Below are 23,771 nucleotides of genomic sequence, written 5' to 3'. Positions count from 1 at the left end.
AAGCACATGTATGTCTGTAGAAGAAAACTACAAAAAACCCAAAATTACAAAAACACAGGACATAAACACCACAACACAACAGCAATATTTTGCTTAGTTAGTGTTTTTGTCTTTTTTTAAGTTCTTTTTGTAGTTTTCTTCTACAGACATACATGTGCTTAGCAATGGCGTACGTCCAAAAGCTTACATCAAGTCATGCACTTCCATTGCACAAATCTTTCAAAGATAATATTGGTACATAACTTGGTAGATAGAGAAAAAAAAATGTTTTGATTTTTTTAATTTTTTTTTTAACACACACTATATTTTTCACGGGCAGTATCGAAATCGCACAGACGTGATAAGTAGGTATTTCGGAAGCCAGCCGACCTGTGGTCGCGATGCAGTCGAAGCCCACGAAGCCGTAGAAGCACGTGGCCGCGCCTCTCAGCACGCCGGCGACGCCGAACGGCAGGAACCCCCCTTCCCCGCCGACCACATCGGCCGGGATGTCCTCCCGCCGGATCCTCCAGTTGGCGGGGTCCGCTGCGGGCAGGGTCCTTCCGTCCTCAAGTTCTGTTTCCAACCTTAGCGGTCAGCATCCTCCACCAGTCCTCCCCCGTTTGTGCGCCCTTCCGGGTAGAACGGGAGTGGCTTTCAGCAGAGGCGTAGCCAGGGGTGGGTTTTAGGGGTTCAAACACCCCCCCCCCCCCCCTTAGCATCAAATCTTTAATTAATTTCTTATTCATCACTCAAACAAATTTCATATTAAAATTAATAAAAAAAATTACCATTACAATATTTAAATTTAAGAACCGAAAACTTCTAAAATAGCACTATTTTACACCTTAAAATCCAAATTTTCCCGGGGGAGGACCCCAGGACCCCCCCGCTTTAATACGGGGGGGGAGGGGGCCATGCTTCTTAACCCCCCCCCATACACAAATCCTGGCTACGCCACTGCTTTTCAGAACCTTTTCATTAATTCCAGAGCAAGTAAAATTACGACAAAGCTGTCAAGGGATCACTCGGGCGTCGTCAGATTATTCCGAACTTACGGCCGGCATTCTCACGGTCCCCTCCCATCAAACGTGCGCCCTGTCTGGGTAGCGTGGGAGTAGCATTCCAGTTCGTTTTATATACATTCCAGAGCAATAAATTAAAACAGGACTGCTAGGGATCACTCCCTGTTGTTTGATCGGGAGGGTGTTAGAGCTCCGGCAATGACCAGCGGCCGGGGCCACCAACCCAGCATAGTCACCGCCTCACTCAGCTGACCAGACAGTTGGCTGTGTCCTGAGCCCTGAGACTTCATCAGCAACTGCTGGCGCCTACCGTCGGACGTCGTCAGCGAGAGATCACGCGAGCGCAGAGGAAGAGTTTTGAGTCCATCGCCCACCCGGCATTCAGCACTTCCATAATGATCATTTTGCTCTTCGCCTAAAATATGGTCCACTAGTTTTGAAGAAAAAAAAATTAATGAACACTCGCAAATAACACGTTTACCCCGCACGGAATAGTATTGGCCGTGCACTTAACTCATCCACTGATCTTTTTAGTCGCTTTGGTTGAATTTAAAATTTTCAATCTCAAACTCGGGTGCTTCGCGTTGAAGCGTTTCTTTTTTAGCTCCGAAGCTTGGCGATCTCGAGTTGGACCCAGAAGTAAAGTGCGAATGAGTGCGACACTTTCTTGTGCGTCGAGTGAATTTCCAGTGCACCAAATGTAAGCGGCTTGGCCCGCGCGTCAAATGTTTGGCCATCTCCGATAGGCCAAACCACCCAGCCAATCAGAAGGCAGAAGCGTCTGACCTGTTCACAGTTTAAAACCATCGACACTCTTCTCTCTGATGAAAGTATTTATGGGCAATAGGTAGAGGCCAGAAAAAAAAAAATTCGCGGATTCATTTCGTGATAATATAGTAGGCTCAAAAACACGTTTACCATTTTTTCTGCTTTTGCTGTGATTTGAAAACGGTTTATCTGGAGAACTCTCATCCAATTAAAAAAAAAAGAAAGAAAAAGAATCATCGTAATAGCAGGCACCCTAATTGACAAGTCTCACAAGTCAGTAGCCAGTGAGCAGGAGGCAGTTGCCCGAGCAACTGTAATAGGCCTATCTAACAATGCAGCCTCTACAAGATGGCCTTCAACACGAGGAAGAGGCCACGCTGAACTTTTCGCAGTACTTTCAACAGTTTTATATTCAGTTTAGTCAATTACTGGCTGTACGGGAACAAATGATTAGGATGAAATGACAAAACCTTTCTTTTTTTCCCTAACCTAACATAAAGCAAAAGTGTAATATGTTTGGCAGGGGTCCAGGTAAGGAAGGGACCTAAGTGCATCTTAGGCATAAGCCTGTACGCCTTATCATGCTGGGTACGAACCACCCGTGAAGGTTAGCATGGGATTGTGAGCTTTGTTTGGCAGCAATTGTGCCATGACTGGACACCGGGAATATTCGCGGATTCACTTTGCCTTAAGCTATAATTTAGAAACATATAACTCTGAACTACTTCTGTAATTGGCTCATAGTTCGTCTGGAGGTATCTGGGCCAATCGGAAACCCTCAACCAATAGACTGACGAATCAAAGGCTACCCAGTTGACAACGTCCTGACAAGTGAATAGCCAGTGAGCATGTGTGTGCAGAGGACTGTGGAGTCTATCCTGGAGGTCAGTGAACCCCGCGAATTCTTCCCGTTCCTACCCATGGATCTGTGTTTACACTAGACTTATGCTAGCTAAGATCGGCCAAGGTAAAAATCTGCATTAACACAGAGGAAAAAAAACCTTAACTCGGTCATGTGAGGTGCAGTGCGGCATGCAATACAACAAGCAGGGTAAATACAAGGGAAAATGATGGTCCTGTAGAAGACCTTTCTCAAATAAGTAATTCCCAAAGGATAATTGATACACTTTATTACGTTCACTCTGCCTTAAACACAGCGAGAGAAAACACTACTTCCTAGCATAAGCAAGCTTAAAATTATTCATTTTGCACACAACATATTTTTCTGTTGGTTTCAAGACGTTGGATTAGCGCACTGCCGTGTTTTCGAAAATCCCGGAATCACTCCCAATCAAACAAAAAATAAATGCACACCTTAAGATACACGATATTTTATAACTTGATGGATAAACACCTGTAAAATTCGCGTTATTTTCTGGCGCCAGGCTAGCCTGCACACTCTTGTACACAAACAAGTAACTGTAATTTTGTTCGTTGCCTGCTACGGCATGTCACCTTCTGTCCAGATTGCATATGGTTGGATCATATGAATTTCGGTATTCTATCGCTGGGTTTCTTTTTGGCGTGTCAAAAAATACAAATCCCAAATAAAATGCCAGTTAAACGTATAAGGTATAAATAATATCATGTCTCCGAGTAATCCAGGTCTCAAATTATGTCTTTAACAGCTATGGCTGCTATTAAATATGGATGTGTGTACACATTAGGTGTATTTACCTTTAATTGATCCTGCGATGATTACGAATAGGATCACAGCAATGTTCAGCAGTGTGAATATAGTGTTCACATATGAGGATTCTTTAACCCCGACAGCCAGAACAACTGAAAAAGAAAACATAGTTAATAAAGATGGAGATAAATAATGTTTGCGTGCTTTGTTATCCTCGCCACAAAAACCTTGATAGTTACAGAAGAAAGAAGGGACCAGGAAGGCTACATACAACACAAGTTGTTTACGCACAACCATCTCCGATTTTCTAATCACCAACGAGCCAACCATTCCCCCTATTTTTGTAACTTATGTTTTGACATTTTAACAGTTTCACTGACCATGACGTGTTTGTGACCAATTTCTACGATTACAAATACACACTTCATGACTTGCCAGGGACTCAAACCCACAAACCCTCTTCCCAATAACCGGCGTGCGTCCGATTTCACTACTCTGTAATTTTTTTTTTTGTGAATGTAACATAAATATTCATGTAAAATTATAGATATTTGCAAATTTGTGCATTTACATGAAAAAAACAACTATATCACAACCAAAAAAATTTTTCGCAGTAATACTGGGTTCGGATTATTACCCGGTCATTTATGCTTTGTGTTGTCACAGTACCTCTGATGGTAAATATTCCCCCAAATAGTTTTCCAGTATTAACTGCGCGATTTAACAAGTATGATGCAGAAAAATAAATTAAATTGTTGAATAAACGATTGTATTTTCCATGGTGAAAAAAAAAATTATGCTTGAATGAAACAGCACTTAAAATATAAAATTATGAGCCAATTTTCGTACGAAAAACTCAGTATTATCTCGAAAAACATATTTCATAAACAATAATAACCACAGCCATGTGTAGAACTAAGTTACGCTAATTTTCTTGTAGTATCAAAAACTATTTCTTGGCCAGTTGTTTCCAAATGAATCTTTTGTAAAAGTACGGAAAAACTTTTTTTTCCCGTTCAGGTACGGAGCACAACCAGGTAAAATAATATAAAATAAAAAAATCTGAAATCGTACCCGCGAGAAGGAGCGAAGTCGCGAACGCAAAGAAGTCGAAGTACGGAGACAAAATTGAAACGTTGATGGGCGCGAACGATTGGAAAGCGTGCTTCATCGTGTCGTTCATCATGGAGTCCAAGTACATGCTCAGTCCTCGAACAACACTAGCTGAACCTGCGGGGGAAAAAAATGAACATGCATTTGATTTTAAAAAAAATACGCAGACTGCCATAAAGTAATAAACTAACGAAGTTCATTCTTCCGAAAAAAAAATTACTGTTACTATCCTTAAAAAAAAGTTATTAACTAATTTGAAAATTTCATACAAGTTATTACAAAGCGACAATAATCCACAAATTGTAATACATTACAATACAAAACACAGCTCAAAAATATTGTATTTTTAATAAACAATAGAATAGGTATATAATTTAAATATAGATGCAGTATGACTAGACAACTCATTAAGAAATTCATTAAAAACAAATATGTCAAAGTTTAAATAAATATATATATATATACATATAATAAAAATTTATGTCGACATATGATTTACAACTATAACAGAGATGCACATTTTTAAAATATACTTATGTATATTAATCGGTAGAGACCGGAAAAATTCGCGGATTCATTTCACGATACGATAGAATCCAAACAACTGTACCTTTATATTGCTTCTCTGATTGGCTCACAGTTTATCTGAAGGACTTTGAGCCAATGAAAAACCTTTAACCAAAAAAGTATCGAATCTCAAGCGTCTCAGTTGACACGTGTCACGAGTCGGTAACAAATGAGCAGGTGGCATTTGCTTTAGTATGTAGGGGATTGTGGAGTATATCCTAGAGGTCATCCAAAGCGCGAATTTTTCCAGTCTCTATTAATAGGCCCTTACGTATATTTTTTCACGAAAAGGTTTCGAGACTATCATCTGAGGGTTAAAAGGCTGTAGCATCGTCTGTGTTTCGTGATTGGTCGAGTTTATTTCAGATACACGTTTACTGTTAAGTGCGGAAGCAAACGCGATCTGAATGGCCTGGCCAAATAAGGCAATGGCTTCTCTTGCAGACGGTAGCCAATGACAAGAAAGAAACCGTTGGCGCGGGCATACCTAAATGGGCGCTAAGAATTTTTAGCGAAAAATACATGTCCGTAATTATAATAATAATAAAAAATTTATGTCAGTTATTCCAAAAAGAGGTTGACGGGATCGTTGTCACATTAGTTGTAACTGTTCACGAACACATCCAACCATTCACGCAGGTATATTATTCACACTGACGCGGCCGTGTGCAGAGAGTTCGAGATCACTCACCAATGACGTACTCCAGGATGAGGTTCCAGCCGATGACGAACGCTACGAACTCCCCTATGCTGACGTAGCTGTAGACGTACGCCGAGCCGGCTCTGGGCACGCGAGAGCCGAACTCGGCGTAGCACAGACCTGGAACACATCACGGTGCGTTGCGAACGTTCTTCAATTTTACCAGTCGACTCAGACCCTAGCGAAACTCGCGCTATTTCGTAACGCCAAGGGTCACTGGCGAACAAGTCGATGTAATTTGTTCATTTGCCGCTGTGACAATTTTTTCCTTCTGTCCCTAGAACTGGGCAAAACCGTGAATGTGCCTGCCACACTTGTTTAAAATTATCGAATTAAATTTACGAAGAATGCTGGTTACAAATTATCCAGGGATCTTCGTAATTTACCGTTATCTATGGAAATTTACTAAGTTCATTTACTGTAAACATGAATACGCAAGAATAATCCTGGAATGTCGTCGAAACATTCAAAAACTTGTTACTCTAAAAACAAAAACAAAAAAAAACTAGGAAATATAAATACGGTGTAATGTATATGAAGATCCAGTTATCTGGAATCACGGAGAATTTTAGGTGAGTTCTTCGTTCACAAGTCTGTATGTAAATTTAATGTGATTTCTAACAGTGCATTTAGCAACCTGTAATTGTCGATGCTACCGTTTCCTACCGGTTCGTGTACGAGGACTTAACTGCGATAAAACTGAGCGGGGCACAGACCAGCGAGCTCTGTCTTTAATTCACTTTGCATGTACCTAACTACGCCACAAGACATCCCTGAAGGTCATTTTCAGCAACTGTGCCTGCGCAAAGACACGTCATCGGGACTAGTGCGAGCCACTTTGCGGCAGTCAACCCTTAACCTCCATCATCTGCTATGGGCCGTCTCACGCTAAGCTTACGGTGCGCGATGTTGCCAGATCTCTAACACTTTACGAAGAAGTTCAGGAGATGTGCTCATTTGGAGTTCTGAGTGCATGAGAAGCATTTTAAAAATTTAAGATATTATTTATAATGTTTCATACGATCACGCTTATAAATCTGTAATAAATCACCTCTTTTCAACTTAAAACAAGAAATAATCCACACACATCCATTTTACAAATTCATACAAAAAAATTTAATGTCAATTTGCTTAATAAATTAGTAATATCACACACCTTAAAATTGAAAATACTCTGTCTATTTCACGAATACTCTATGAAAGGTCACGGCCTATTCAAATATTAGTCTATGAAAATACTTGGCGTCATTATTACTCTATGAGAAGACAAGGTCTATGTAATCATCAGTCAATGAGAAGACTCCCGTGTATAAAATCATAACTCTGATAGAAAACACAGTCTATGTAGTCACCAGTCTATGAGAAGACTGTGTCATTATTAATCTATGAGAAGACAATGTCCGTGTAATCATCAGTCCGCGAGAAGACTCTGTCATCATTACTCTATGAGAAGACAAGGTCTGTGTAACGATCAGTCCGCGAGAAGACTGTGTCATCATTACTCTATGAGAAGACAATGTCCGTGTAATCACCAGTCTATGAGACGACTCTGTGTCATTACTACTCTATGAGAAGACAAGGTCCATGTAATCATCAGTCTATGAGAAGACTCTGTTTCATTACTACTCTATGAGAAGACAAGTTCCATGTAATCATCAGTCTACGAGAAGACTGTCTAATAGAAGTCAAGGTCCATGTAATCACCAGTCTATGAGACGAGTATGTGTCATTACTACTCTATCAGAAGACAAGGTCCATGTAATCATCAGTCTATGAGAAGACTGTGTCATGACTACTCTATGAGAAGACAAGGTCCATGTAATCACCAGTCTACGAGAAGACTGTGTCAAAGAAGTCAAGGTCCATGTAATCACAAGTCTACGAGAAGACTGTCTAATAGAAGTCAAGGTCCATGTAATCACCAGTCTACGAGAAGACTGTGTCATAGAAGTCAAGGTCCATGTAATCATCAGTCTACTAGAAGACTATGTCATAGAAGTCAAGGTCCATGTAATCACCAGTCTATGAGACGACTCTGTGTCATGACCACTCTATGAGAAGACAAGGTCCATGTACCTAATCATCAGTCTACGAGAAGACTGTCTAATAGAAGTCAAGGTCCATGTAATCACCAGTCTGTGAGACGACTCTGTGTCATTATTACTCTATGAGAAGACAAGGTCCATGTAATCACCAGTCTGTGAGACGACTCTGTGTCATGACTGCTCTATGAGAAGACAAGGCCCGTGTAACCACCAGTCTGTGCCACGACTGCTCTACGAGGGAGACTCACCGGCGAAGACGGAGGCGACGGCGGCGAGCAGGAAGGACAGCACGACGGCGGGTCCGGCGGCGCTCCTGGCCACGCCGCCCGCCAGCACGTACACCCCCACTCCCAGGGTGCTGCCCACCCCCAGCGCCGTCAGGTCCGTGGTGGTGAGCACGCGCGCCAGCCTCGTGCCCGCGTCGGCGTCGCAGCCGCCCGGGTGGAGGGGCTTGCGCCGCGTCGCGGCCCGCCACAGAGCGGCCATCGCCAGGTGTGCCCCGCCTGGACCTGGCACACCACACTGAAGTGAAGTTCCTGCAGGCTCGTGACAAATTGAAACAAAAAAAAATATATCGGTTGTCTGCATAAAGTCGGTTTACGGACGATAGTTTTAACGTGACAACGTCATAGCAACACATTGATGAAATTATTGCTAGAGACCCGTGAAATTCGCGGGTTCAATGACCTCCAGGATAGACTCCAATATCCTCTATACACTCGGGCAAATGCCAACTGTTCATTAGCTGCTGACTTGTGAGTCGTCTCGACTGAGTGGCCTGTGATTCAACATTTCTATGAGTGAGGGTCTCTAACTGGCCCTCAGTTCTCCAGATTAACAGTGAACCAATGACAGAAGCAGCACTAAGGTATAATTATTTGAATTTTAGCATAACACGAAATGAACCCGCGAATTTCACGGGTCTCTAATTATTGCATACTTTTATGAACAAAATTGAATCATTTTTATTTTAATAATAAGACAATAAATACTTGAAATTATACCAGTAATCAGATTTTTTAAAATGCAAGAATAAAATTACCTTTTTTTTTTGCCGAAATTGTTGTTTTGTAATAAGCAATGAAAACCACATTAACTTTGAACTTCACTTTATAAACAGTCGAGTGGAAGAGAGATACTTAGATGCGGCGCAAGCGTACGATGAGCGTAGCGGGACACAGCGTAACGGAACAATGTGCGTAACGGGACACTGTTTCGTGCGTGCAGCCGGCGTTCATCGATTTAATAGACGTTGTCAATTCAAAAAAATAATATTAATTATTTATGCAACACAGGGAAATTTTAAAATGTTTATTTTGGAAATAATGCATCTTCTTGTATTTCGTCAAAAGCATAATTTTTTTTTACTCTAAGAATACAGAACTTAAAGTTTCCATCTTAATTCAAAATGCTTTTGCTGAGTGAAATAATTGTTTTTTAAGTATTGAATAAGTGTTTTCATAGTAACTACAACTGTATTGATACTGGCAAAAGACTCTATTTTACAGTCTTAAAAAAAATACTGATATTTAAAACATATTAATATTTATGATGGCATACAAAATAAAACGTTTAGTGTAAAATAAGCCATGTGATTAATTTGCGGAACGTAACTATTCTATGTCACCGAGTGGTATCACACTGATAACAGTGCGCGCCATTTTATCTTCACTGGAAAATAGAATTGAGGCACTGTTAGAAGGGGGATGTCTACCACTGCCTCGAAGTACCGTCCAGGCAGAGTTGTATAAAAGGTTACACAACTGCGCAAGAGGAAGAGATGTACAAACGTTTGAAGGGCAACGAACGTGATGGTAAAGCAAACATAGACTCAGTCTGGATTCGGCCGACAAACATTGGCTGCAGGATCTTCAAGAAAATTAATATGTTTAACACAAATATACGATTTATGGTCAGGATAATGTATTTTTCGCAATAAATAAATAAATAAATATATATATACACACACACAATATATTCGTTTAATAGGGTATGTCCGCGCTAGCGATTGTTTTCTTATAATTGGAGACCGGTTGCAAGAGAAGCCATTGCCTTTTTTTTTTTTTTTGGCCGAGCCATTCTAGGACACGTATTCTTACGCAACAGATGGCTATGATTGGTGTACTAACAGTAGGCATGTACCTGGAATAAACCCAGCCAATCACGGAACACAGACAATGCTGCAAAAAAAAATATTAACACACAGCTGGTCTGTGTAATTCTTTCCGGCGAAAAATGCATTGCCCCTGAAAATGTAAACAGTAATCCTAATCATTTGAAAAGAGTCACAGAAAATTATGGGAAATCATCCTACGACAGCGAAACGTTTTATGGTAGTTGTGGCACTTTGTTCAATTGAACATTATCAAGACGCTCAGTGTTCAATCTCAGCTGATGATGATGATGATGATGATGATGATGATGATGATGATAATGATAATGAGTCGTTTTACCCATTACTGGGTGTCGCTGAAGACAGCCGTGACGTCAGGACGTAACTGTGCTTGCCGAGGTAGGGTGATTCCGCCATGGTTTACCACTGCCCAGTGGCGTAGCCAGAATTTGTGTATGGGGGGTGTTAAGAAGCATGCCCCCCCCCCCCCCCCCGTATTGAAGCCGTGGTCCGGGGGTCTTCCCCGGGAAAATTTGGATTTTAAGGTGTAAAATAGTGCTATTTTAGCAGTTTTCGGTTCTTACATTTTAATATTGTAATGGTAAACATTTCATTAATTTTAATATGAAATTTGTTTGAGTGATGAATAAGAAATTAATTAAAGATTTGTGCTAAGGGGGGGGGGGGGGTTTGAACCCCTAACCCCCCCCCCCTGGCTACGCCTCTGCCACTGCCTTCTGCAGGATGAAGGTGAAAGGGACATCTCAAGCACCCAGTCCTGAATCAAGGGAGAAGGTTTGAAGAATCCCCTCCGCGGTTGGGAATCGAACCCGGGCCCCTTGGTCCACCAGCCAGACACGCCAGGTTGCAAATGGCTGGATCACACGAATTACAGTAATTTTTATTACTGGTCTCTGGCTTTTAGGGGCGTCTAAAACTTCTCGTGGCCATATGAAAATGCCATTAAAATTAACGCGAATTTTGCTGGTCGCTAGTGATCAGTGGTGAATACAAAATAGAAGGGCATCTGAAGGGCAATCCCCCCTCCTCTACGCTACATCTATGACCGCAAATCACAATGGATAAAAGGACGTTTTCGAAAAATAAAATGCGGATGAACAATAGTTTTTGAGCACGAGTTTCTGGATCCGCTACTGTATTCGAACTATTTTTTAGCTGCAGTGGCTTCAGCCAGAACGTGCGTTCCCGTTCGGGGAGAAAAAAAGGAACGAAGCAAGCCTGCGACCGTCTGTGCGGTGTTCTGTTTGCTCAGCTCTGCACGGGAGAGAGTGACGCAAACATTTGCCTCCGCAGTCGACAGCCAGCGATACCGCCTTATCTGTGCCTCCTCGTGTTCCTTATCTCGATAGCTCCGGTAACGAGGGTGATTGCGAGATGATTACTGCATAGCTTCACTGCTTGGGTTGACTCGTTGCACCTCCTGGCTCAATGGTTCCCAAACACATCCAGCAGATGCAGCCCTTTGATGAGTGGGGAAGTCATCGCGCGCCCTCAAATCACTTTTGGGGCCCGCCTCGTCAGGGGTGTATGTGTGTTAGTGAGGCGGGATGATATAAGCGACGCTAGATGGTGCTTCTAGCGCGGTATCGCCTCTAAGCGCAAGGCTCTGAATTGACGCGCAGTCTTCTCGTCGTCACAGGATAACTGTGAAATTTGAGCGGTGACCGCAACATTATATGGCGGATAAATGAAGATAAAGGTGTAATGCAAGTCCCTTAAGTGCTTTCAAGGATCTGTACCGGTTGTTTTACGCCTAAAAATTACTCTGAAAACATGCGTTTTAGCCATTTTGACTCTTCTAAAAATACTGTTTAAAAACTTAACCCAAAATCAAAAGTACTCAGCGAACTCTTAAATGTTTTACGTAAGCGGACCCCACTCGGATATCTTGAGTAGTTTTGAAATCGCGTTGTTTTTTCTGAAGCTCTGCACACCGTATGTGTGCCCGGGTAGGCGGAGCCCATAAGTGGAAAATAGCAAACTAGCTTATGTACCCGGCTTAACACATCGTTATATAAGGAACATCACTACAGAGTTTCAAGTCTGTAGGACATGCACTTGAAAAACGGGAAATTTTGATTTTAAAGTCCCGCTGATTGCATAATCTCGGTGCATCAAGGCTCCGCATCACCAAAACCGGGACACCAATCTTCAGTTCGTGGGAAGGCAGGTAATCCCTAAGCAAGACGTGAAGGACGCACCAAACGCTGGCGCGTTACAAATTCAAGGCAACGCCATCTATTTACACAGTTCTAAAATAAACTGTCATTAGCGCCTTTAGTTCGCTAGCAGCCGCGAGCTTCACTAAGTGTATGGGTTTCGCCAAGGAGAAGGATAGGAAGTTGACAGACCTTACGATATGACTATGTGGCGGACATAGAGAATAAACACAAATCCTCCTATGATTTTCTATAATAAAACAGAATTTGTCCCTTTTTCACTCCCTTAGAAGTGGAATTTCATAATTATGTGTACTCTATGTCACTATCCGGCCAAAAAATCATCTATATTAAAAGAAAAATCATGTCGATCCCATGCTCCGTATCTGCATGAAAGAACAAACACACTTTCTCATTTATAAAGTTTGTAGGGATTATTAAATTAAAGACCTCTTTACATTGCCCTTCTTTTCCATTGCAATATTTACAATAATGAGTAAAAGTCCATTGTTGCACAGAATAAATATATACTTTTACAAAAGTTGGTAAGAAATAGATTGTAGTACTTTAATTATACTAATTATTACTTACGAATACTGGCACATAATTTTATATTTTAATTGATACCATTCACACATAACGTTTTTAGACAATGTAAAAGATAATCAAATATCCAAAAATTGTACTTTACTTAAATATATTATATTTATTACGTACGCAGTTAATATTGGAAAGCTATTCAGGGAACGGTTTACAAATAACTTTAACTATTGGAGGTAATGGAACAACACAAATCATAACTGCCTGGGTAAGCATCCGAACCCGGTATTGCTACGAACACTATTTTGTAATGATAAAGTTGTTTTCATGTACATAAATGTACGGATTTACAAATATCTGTCATTTTAAATGAATATTTCGGTTTCATTTACAAAAAGAAAGTCGCCCCTTTCAGTTTTTAATGACACTGTTTACCAATTACAAGTTAAGAAATGTAACAAAGGTATTGAAGATTTTAATAATATTTCAAAATGGACACAAAATGCACATATTATCAAATCATTCTACGCTCTCCTTTCCTTGAGAATAACTCCCGGCCACTAAGGTTATGAGGGGAGGGGGGTTTGTGGGAAAGGGGGGAGAACCCCACAGTTTGAGAGTTACTACGCAGGCAACAGTTAATTCCAGCTGATAGGAACATTCCTAAAATCTTACTAAGCGACTTTTTACACTCAATAAGGCGTTAAAATAGGAAATCACCTGTCCTGATAGGTTATCAGTTGTAAAAAGCGCAAGACAGGTTACGTTTAAGTTGAGTTTTACTCTGTTGTTGACAGGAATAATGTCAGAATTATACGTTTTAAAGTATTCAGTCTTGTAGGTCAGGTATAACATTGCTGCACTTCTGAAAACTAAATTTCACGAATTGAAATGTTTATGCAGTAGAATATTATAATACCACTTTCTTAATATTTCGCAAAGAATAAGTGATTTGCAAACATTTTTACAATTATTTTTCATTTATTAGGCTAAAATACTTTTACCGTTTGAAAATATAGCAATTTTACTTTTCTCGGTTCGCTTTTCGTATAAAGGCATCAACAAACACCTTAAATCTCATCCTGACTCGCCTCCATTGCATACGTCATCACTTATATGTACGCTCTCTTTTCACTACGTTACGTGGGTGGAGTTCATTTCTTTAAGACAAGTGTGGTCTCTATTGTGTAGGTAGTGTCATAATTTGACCGACCAACGTTGACTACAGGTTCATTACAAAAAAATTAATTAATTTAAACAATATATGTGACATATGTTACAATATTTTCAAAAGCAGGTTTACGCCTTGGAAATTAAAGCTTGAAATAAAATTTTACTCCAGATAATAGAGAACGTATTTAAGATAGAAAACTAAGCGCCTGGAAGATGCCAATTAAACAAAGTACTACAACCACTGCAACTTGTTGATGTCATAAAATTGTTTAATTCAAATAATAGGAGGTAAAATCATGCCAGGAAAATTTATGGAAAATAACGAAGTTACTCCAAATAATTAACATATTTGTATAAATATATTTTATATAAAATCCGGAAAAAAATTGAACAATTTCTTAACGCTGATCCTCTTGGATATTTTGAAGTAACGAATGTATGACAAATAGTTTCATGAAGGAAAGCTTCTCAATTGATGATATTCTTGTTTGTAAGAACCAAGACAGCCTTAAAATAAAAGAATTTTAGAACTTAATTTATCTTATCTTCAAAGATAAACTTAATAGTAAAAACAGTCTAATCACGATACACACTTCCAATAACTATTTTTTAAAAATGCTTACACAGAATTGGATGCAATTTTTAACACTTCAATGAACTGTTTAAGTAAATGCTTAGCACAGAATTGGATGCAATTTTGACAAGTTTTAAAAGCTTGGAATAATTAAATAACATTTTCTGATAGAAATTAACACCATATAATCAAGTAGCCTGGTAGCCTTTAAACCTCAAATGATTCAGTTGTATAATTCCATGTAATTCTCCTTATTGGCACTGCCCATAAACGTCAAACATTCCAATTCGGCAGGTAATTACGAAAAAGTGTACAATTTTTACAATTTGAAACCTAAATGTAACTAGCCACGAAGTATTTGCTGGTGCGATGTCTCTTAGAAAGTAGGAAGTGTCGGATCCTTGATGGCTGAGTAGTTTGCACGCTTCGCTAACAGCCGCAATGTCTACTTATTCACTTTCTGTTACACTCCAGCCCGGTCTGACATGGGAACAGGAGGCCGAGGTATAGACTACAGATTGTTATGCAGGGCTTGAAATAAATGTAGGCTATCACATGCGAGGTGTGATCAAAAAAATACGATGTATAACTTTATCACAACCAAGTAATATATGCTTACATAAAAATTGAATTAATCTCCTTCAGAATACTATCCTTGGTTAGCGATGTGCACTTAACTCATTCGCAAGTTAGAATGCAAACCTTCACGTTCTCGCACTGTGTTCGTGATTGGACTGCAGTTAATTTGGACACGCCCCTCTCTACGACCGTGAGCCAACGATGCCCAGCTAGGAGAGAGATAAGCGAATCAAGTTGTGGCAATTAAACGGCTAAAAATGTTCTCGCTAAGACATCAACCAATAGGAAAGAAACACACAACTCTGAAGTCGAAATAGGCGTAGTTTCCATGAAGATATGGTAAATGCACGGACACCGAGTTCGCTTACTTTGGACATGAATATTTTTGGTATATTAACAAAACATTCAAAAACTAGTTACTTCTACAGCAAGAACACTCTTTCTTTTGTCTACGCGTGTGTTCACCTTTGTTTAGAAACGAAACACACAACTCGTAAGTCGAATACGGCGTAGTTTTTTTTTTTATGAATATTAAGTTATTTGAAATTACGAAAAACTCTTCGTTTATTTGAGGTTAGATTCATCATTGAAAAGTCCTGTAATCCCTAACAGTGTACAGGCTGGATGAACGGACAGTTTGTTCGGGCACGCCAAAGAATCGAACTGGAGGAAGGAGAGAGCGTCTGCAACGGTGGAGGCCTCGTCAGACCGGAAGTAGCGTCGTGCTCGACAGGCGGGACGCGGTTGGAAGATGCCTAATCCCCCGAGCGAAGATAACGACGACAGTCTATGTACCCGCGACTGCTCCTGGGTCCGTGTGTTCAACGTGTTCAACGTGTGTTCAACGTGTTTGTGTGTGTGCGCGCGCGTGTGTGCATGTGTGTGGGGGGGGCGGGGGGGGGGCGAGTTTAAAGTGTTACACTATGAAATAGGGACAGGAAAAATTCGCGGGTTCAATGACCTGTAGGATGAACTCCATAGTTCTACGTACACTCGGTCAAATGCCACCCACTCATTGGCTGCTGTCTTGTGAGACGTTCCAGCGAAGCAGCCTGTGATTCGATAAAGCTTTGGTTGGGTGTTTCTCATTGGTCCAGAGTCATCCAGGTGAGTTGTGAGCCAATAGCAGAGGCAGCACTAAGGTATAACGATTTGTGTTTTAGCCTATCGCGAAATGAACTCGCAAATTTTACCGTTCTTTAACTATGAAATACATACGTCGGGTAAACATTCAATATTCATCATTATATGCTATGCTATGGGTAGATACCTGTAAAATTCGCGATTTCAAATCCCTAAAGGAGAGACTCCATGATCCTCTACGCACTCGTGCAAATTACATCTGCTGATTGGTTACCGACTCGTATCACCTGTTGACTGGAATGATCGTGATTCGCTAATTCTTCTGTTAAAGATTTTTCATTGGCCCAGAGTCCTTCAGATAAACTGTGGCCCAATCACTAAAGCAAAATAATGTCAAAAGTATTTGGACTCTATCCTATCGCGAAATGAATCCTCGAATTTTACAGGTCTCTAGCTATGGGTCTTACGGGTCTTCAGTCAGCACGAGAGAGCAATTATTACAGGTAGTAGCTACACTATTAGAAATTACAATAAATTTACGGACTTTTCAACGAAGAATTTAACACAAATAAACGAAGAGGTCTTCGAAATTTTAAATAACTTAATCTTCGTAAAGAAAAAACTATGCTGTATTTCGACTTCCGAGTTGTGTGTTTCGTTTCTAAACAAAGGTGAACACACGCGTGGACAAAAGAAAGAGTGTTCTTGCTGTAGATTTAACTAGTTTTTGAATGTTTTGTTAATATGCCAAAAATATTCATATCCATACTAGGCGAACTCTGTGTCCGTAAATTTACCGTAAATTTATGAAGATCCCTGGATAATGTGTAACGAGCGTTCTTCGTAAATTTAATGTGAATATTGTTAACAGTGGATAGGCTCCGAGATTTTCCGCAGATTAATTTGGTCACAAGGTAGACTGCAAACATTTATAAACCTTCACATCTTTGGTGATTGGCTCCTGATGTTTTCGCCACTCCTCCCTTTGACTGTGGACCAGACAAACTACCAGGTGGCAGTAGAGAGATTGGCTCCTGATGTTTTCGCCACTCCTCCCTTTGACTGTGGACCAGACAAACTACCAGGTGGCAGTAGAGAGATTGGCTCCTGATGTTTTCGCCACTCCTCCCTTTGACTGTGGACCAGACAAACTACCAGGTGGCAGTAGGGAGACCGGCTCTCAAATCGACTCAATTAAAACAAGGCGAGGTTACGCAATAAACACTCCGCCAACATAAAAATCAAATATTGTCAAAGTATGCAGAGTGCTATTATTTCAGCCTTACACCAAATGAAAACGCAGTATTTCCGGATTTTTAGCAATAGCGTTGTTTCATGGCGACAAGCTAGATTGAAAATTACCTGTACATTTTCATAGTGGGGTAGAGCCAAGATTATTTCACGTATTCATTTTACTCTAGGCTAGACTCAACTAGTGTATGTGTGTATAAATCTTTTGAGAGTGTTCTTTGGTCGATAACAAGGTCACGTCCTTTGGCAGGCTACACGTGATAGGGTAACCACCACTTCTCCTTGCTTACAACTAGCTTAGGGTCATCAGGCGCGTCCAATCATGGACGTAAAATAACAGTGGCTTTACTAAATGGCCATTCCATACTCTCAAAAATATTATAAAAGAATTACTAGAGATCGGAAAAATTCGCGGGGTCAATGACCTCCAGGATAGACTCCAATATCCTCTACACACTCGGGCAAATGCCAAATGTTCATTGGCTGTTGACTTGTGAGTCGACTCGAATGGGTGGCCTGTGATTCAACACTTCTATGAGTGAGGGTCTCTAATTGGCCCTCAGTCCTCCAGATTAACAGTGAACCAATGACAGAAGCAGCACTAAGGTATAATTATTTGAATGCTAGCATAACACGAAATGAATCCGCGAATTTTTCAGGTCTCTACCTATGTGGCATTAAATTTGTGCGAATAACGCCTAATTAGCAAAAATGTACATTAAAACTGAATAACCAAAATAATTTATGTAAAAAGTAAAACATGGAACGCATCCTAATGTAAAATATAATTACAGTCAAAATTCAATAAAATCTTGAAGGGACCATAACTTTATCACTTAGCAATAGTGAGTTTTGTATTAAACATAATTTCTAAATTTACTTTTAGTAGGGATTGTAAAGTACAATTTTACGATGGTTTAACCTGTGGCTAATATATATATATATATATATATATATATATATATATATATATTCTTCTTTATGACGCTTAAAAGGATTTAAGACGGAAGAAAGAATAAATTAAATGTCTAGAAATAATCTACAAAAACTTACTACCATATTATTGAAAGAATAAAATTTATAAGCATTTTTGTTGGTATTTTTTTTTTTCAACCTTTAATGAACCAGGGCAATGGCATCAGTATTATTTTAGTTGAAACTTTACATTGTTTCTTTACATTAGTCTGGTATATCTGTATTAACCATCCTTCACTTCATGTACCTAATTGTTTACCCTTGGAACAAAAACCACTTTGAACTTCATAATTAGTATTACAAGTTACTTAGCAATATTTCTCCTATGTAATTCATAAGGACTGTGAAAATACTTGGTATTAATGAGAGTTTTGTATTACCACGTTTTTTATTAATGTGTTTTCACTGTACAAAGAAGCGTAGCACCGGGATGTGGCGAGGAAGATTTCTCTCTTTCATACAACAAAACAATTACGACCCCTTGAGACAGCTTTACAGGTTCTTTGACGTAGTTGTATAGGTATTCACGGTAAACACGGTGGCTGTGGACAGATATACCTAATCTCCGGGAGCAAGGACCAGCCAAGTGGTTGCAAGCCTGGTAGGGGGAAAAAATGTCGCTTACATTAAGTGTTATGTGTCTTCCAACGAAACCAATCACAATGGGCATTTGGTCAAGCTGGAAAAAAAATAGGTTTGTGGGTTCAAGTCGGGTTGGGGGAGCCACATATAGTTAGGGATTGGAAATATTCGAGGGTTAATGACCTTCAGGATAGACTCCACAGTCCTCTGCACACTCAGTCACCTGCCCATTGGCTGCTGACTTGTGCGACGTATCAACCGGGTAGCTTGGTGATTCGAAACTTCTTTGGCCGAGCATTTCTAATTGGCCCAGAGTTCTCCAGATAAACTGCGACCTAGTAGCAGAAGCAGTACAAAGGTGTTGATATTGAATTTCAGCCTATCGCAAAATGATTTCACTCTACATGCAGCCAGAGACCTGAAAAATTCACATTATTTTCTGGAGTCAGGCTCTACTCCAACACACTTACTCGTTATGACATCGTACAGTTTCCCAGAGACTATCAGCGAGAGCGTTCTTCAGTGAATGTTAGCATCGCAAACCTGGATATTTTATATGCTTACTGATACTTTAACACAGAGAAAAGATAAATAAAAATTCGCGCACAGCGTCTTGCTTCAAGGTAGGGACCGGAAAAATTCGCGGGTTCAATGACCTGTAGGATGAACTCCATAGTTCTACTTACACTCGGTCAAATGTGACCCACTCATTGGCTGCTGTCTTGTGAGACGTCCCAACGTAGCAGCTTGTGATTCGATACAGCTTTGGTTGGGTGTTTCTCATTGGCCCAGAGTCATCTAGGTGAGTTGTGAGCCAATAACAGAGGCTGCATTGAGGTATAACTATTTGTATTTTAGCCTATCGCGAAATGAACTCGTGAATTTTTCCTGTCTCTACTTCAAGGTCAACTGCTACGAAGTCAGCCTTCACCATGTAGAAATAGTTGCTCGTGCTGGTGTTATGTAATTTCAAGTCCACTGAAATCTGTTTCACTGATAACCTTTCGTAACGGAACATACTTTGCGCTCGAAAGAAGCATCTAATTGTGACAGTGCCACGGTTAATGAAATGCATTAGTGTCAGATTTTCGTTCCCAACTACAATCTACAAACTAAGCTGTTTGAGGGATATTATTTGGACGAAATGTTTTCAATTGATCCATCAAATAAATTGGGACAGTCGGACATGTTATGCCTACAATTTCTACGTGCGTGGTCTCAAACCTAGAGGCCACGATCTATTTCCTTTACAGGGACTTCAGCGACACGTCAGAACACACCAACGGCGAGCGAGCAGAGAGAAAAGTGTACCGGTCTTCATTCAACCTTAGCTCGCTGGAGCAAAGCGCTCGCCCAATCAGCGAGCCAGCTAGATTACGACATCGGGTGAATTTATTCGCAACGAGAGGACACGCAGGAAGGAGAAAAATATTTCCGAGATGTGTCAAATTATCTTTGGTCGAATCGCGAAAAGCAATTAATCCTATTGTAATTCTTTAGATTATTTCCTGTCATCAGATGTATTCGCGAAATTTTACATTTTCATAATATGTGGGGCAAAAATAAAATTTTTATTCAAAAATTTTATGTGAATATCTGTAACTTCGTTCGCGTGAACGGAATAATTTATCCGGACTAACTGGGACCAAAAAGGCAATCCGGATAATATAATTACGGTTAATCTGGGTAATTTGGGTAATAAGCAAATCAAAAACCTTAACTAAAAAGACTTGCCGTTTAGTACGATAAAACTAAGGATTTTTTTAACAATAATAGATAGTATATATGACCTATATTGTTTAAGAAACGTTTAAAAATTCTATAAAATTAAATTTTCACATCATTCTTAAGAAATAATTCGACCATTTTCTTCTGTTTAAAACATGTAAAGCATTTTGACGAAATAGTCATGCAAACGCTTTCCAAGTACGCCATGATGTTAGTCTGCTGGTGCGCTTTTTAAACTCAACAAAAAACAATTCATTGCCATAACTGTACCATCTATGTAGGAACCGTACATTGAATCAGACTAAAAAGTGAATATTTGGCATAGGCTACTTATAGTTACGTTCTTGGTAATGCAGTTAAATTGTTATGCGAACATTTAATAAAACGTCTACAAATCTGATCCCGATTATCCGGAGATCAGGATCAACGAGGTCCGGATAAACGAGGTTCTACTATATCAATAGAAATTATGGAATGATATAGTAAGTATTTTAATTTGTGTAGCAGAGTCGGTATAAAGTTAAATATGAAGTACTTGCTCAATGTAACTGAGGCTTAAACGAGCTTGCATTCTATTCATGTCGGTAGACTTGAGTGGACACTCTGGAATTTTATAGCTAAACTAGCTGCCCGACCCGGCTTCGCACGGCTATACTAATTGAAAAAAATTAAGCCACATCTCCCATTTACAGTAATGGTAAATAAAAAAAATTCAGTGATAATTGATTACAATGCTGTATAATGTACCGGAGAGAAAATGAATAGCACCGATGGTTTCCCGACTCGTGCACGCAACGTACAACTGATGTACCCGTACTTCGCTACGGCAGTCTACAGGCAGATCACTCTTGCGCCGCTCATTATACATACCCCTCCTTGTGGGTACGCCACTGAAGTCTGTAAAATATATATACTTGAAAAAAAGGGCAATTTTAGATAATTAAAGTACCCGCAATATTTCAATGGTGATGAGGACTGCACTAACAATGAAATAGTCGTTGCCATAGATACGAATGAAGCATCAACAAAGCAACAGCCGTTGCCATGGTGATTTCCTACCAAAAACTGGAAATTTTGATATATTACGCCCCCGAAACTCCTCTTGGGATCGGATTTCCGCAGAATTCGTTCTTAGTGTAAATGCGTAACTATGCTAAATTTCAAGTCAATCGGGTGTATAGTTTTATAGATCTCGTGATGAGTGAGTCAGTGAGTGGTATTTCGCTTATTTATATATATATATATCCCCTTGGGGGTATAATTAATCAAAATCCTTTCTTAGCGGATGCCTACGTCATAACATCTACCTGCATGCCAAATTTCAGCCCGATCCGTCCAGTGGTTTGGGCTGTGCGTTGATAGATCACTATGTCAGTCAGTCAGTCACCTTTGAGTTATATATATTTAGATATTAAGGGGGAGAGATGGCAACCTAAAGACGTCTAATTAGTTTCAATCGTTATTACGGCATCAAAATTATTCATTGTTAAATATTTTAAAAATGCCTTCGTTTAAAAAGAGATTACACGGCCAACTGCGTGTCATGACCTCGTTCAAAATCTAAAACCTGTGATGTTCACACTAGCTGTTTGTTATGTAAAAAATATCCCTACCTATTTGAACTTCCATCAGAATAAACACGGCCGCTCGGGCCTTAAATCTCATTGGCGGTAATCACTGGCTCGTGGTTATCTTAGACCGTTAGACGTGTCTGGCGTAAATTAATTACACGTTTGTCTACAGGTGGACGTCTGGGGCAGATTCAGCGCGGGCATTGAAGGCAGAGTTCGTGGCAAGGTTTGACGGAATTCGTAAATAAAATCTAGAACTCGCGGGCTTAGTTTGAAGACTTCAAGATTGTTTCCACTTCGCGCGCACTGGGTTAGAAGTTTTACCACCGACTAGTCCAAAGTAACATTCATTTAGGTCCTACGTATAAAGACGCATTAGAAATACGTGAAGCAGTAGCGTACGCAGAATTTCATTTCAATTTAGGGGTGGTGGGGAGAGAGAGAGAGAGAGAGAGAGAGAGAGAGAGAGAGAGAGAGATAGATAGTACTTCTTTTCTGAGATTGCTTTCAAATTCTTTTCATTTGTTGGTGGTAATTATATATCTTTTCAGGACACTTTTTTACGGGGGGGGGGGGGGGGGGATGGATATATTCAACTCATCCCCTCTCCCTCCCTCCTCCTCGCGTATTCCAATGACATGACACCAAACACACTGCAACGACGTTCAGCGCGCATCTGAGTTGGCTCAACGCGGAAATGGTACAGCAGGGACGACAGGTGACGTCATCAACCGTCGCGAATCCATCCGCCTTGTCCGGATTTTTCGTTTCGCAGCATGTGGTACTCACCGGCGAAGAGAAGCGAGCTACTTGAAGCGGTCGCTGCAGTTCCGCGCAGGCGCGCCGCGCGGTCCTACTGCCAGCATAGCAGCCGCCGCGAACACGTCGTTGACACGCGCTACGCTGCGCTGCACGCTTGCGATCCGCCGAACGGCGCAGGGCTACCACCCGAGCGGAGTAACCGTACAGCGAACCACCCACCACCGCGCGTCCTCTCACTCACTCACTCTCTCTCTCTCTCTCTATCTCTCTCTTTGTCCTTTTTCCTCTCCTGTTCGCGGGCGCGAAACGCTCTGCCGGGACCACTGGCGACATCTCAGCGGCGGTGCCGCGAACTAGCACCGCGCCACTCCCGCGTCGCCGAATCGCGTGCTCCAACGAATAGATTCGCACCGCGGCGGTTGTGTACGATTCGAATGGAAATCGTCTCGTCTTTCGTGGCGTTGTGTTTGCACATGTAAGCCCGTCAACAACAGTCCGAACCTGTGGGTAATCCATGTCCTTGTCGTAATGTGAATGAAGTCACATTGTCGCACAGAAAACTACCATGTCTAGGTCCGATGTCCGAATCTACTGATTTCAAACGTTTTCACCAGAGCGCAGTAAAATAGAGCGCCAAAATATTTTTTTTCTATTCTTTTTATACTATTTTCATGCTTTGTAAATGTGTACGCAGCTAAGTTTTGATTATTTAGCTAGCTTGTGAAATTTGTGGGAGTTCAATAATATTTGAATATTCTTAAGGCAAAAATAAACTCATAAATGTCCGTTATTTTCTGTTTTTCTGTCTACCTTTTAAAAAAAAGTAACCGGAA

At 40.5% G+C, this 23,771-nt stretch overlaps 1 protein-coding gene across 5 annotated transcripts in view; it reads right to left on the bottom strand.

The window, feature by feature from the left end:
* Window positions 1-23,179, bottom strand: part of LOC134534106 (cationic amino acid transporter 2-like) — a 47,344-nt gene extending 24,165 nt beyond the window's left edge. The window contains exons 1-6 of one of the 5 annotated variants that reach the window (XM_063372158.1): window positions 22,966-23,179; window positions 8,076-8,336; window positions 5,774-5,902; window positions 4,477-4,632; window positions 3,450-3,554; window positions 370-525 (exon numbers count right to left, since the gene is read on the bottom strand). In XM_063372158.1, coding sequence (XP_063228228.1) covers window positions 370-525; window positions 3,450-3,554; window positions 4,477-4,632; window positions 5,774-5,902; window positions 8,076-8,313 — 784 coding nt within the window. In that variant the 5' untranslated portion in view covers window positions 8,314-8,336; window positions 22,966-23,179. The remainder of the gene's footprint in view (window positions 1-369; window positions 526-3,449; window positions 3,555-4,476; window positions 4,633-5,773; window positions 5,903-8,075; window positions 8,337-22,965) is intronic. The other 4 variants (XM_063372159.1, XM_063372161.1, XM_063372160.1 and 1 more) reach the window with 4 other exon arrangements.
* Window positions 23,180-23,771: the final 592 nt, after the last annotated feature.

Source organism: Bacillus rossius, chromosome 7, assembly GCF_032445375.1.
Source record: "Bacillus rossius redtenbacheri isolate Brsri chromosome 7, Brsri_v3, whole genome shotgun sequence".
In the NCBI taxonomy this organism is placed as follows: domain Eukaryota; kingdom Metazoa; phylum Arthropoda; class Insecta; order Phasmatodea; family Bacillidae; genus Bacillus; species Bacillus rossius.
Note: the sequence above shows the minus strand (reverse complement) of the source record. Positions and strands in the feature narration are given on the sequence as shown.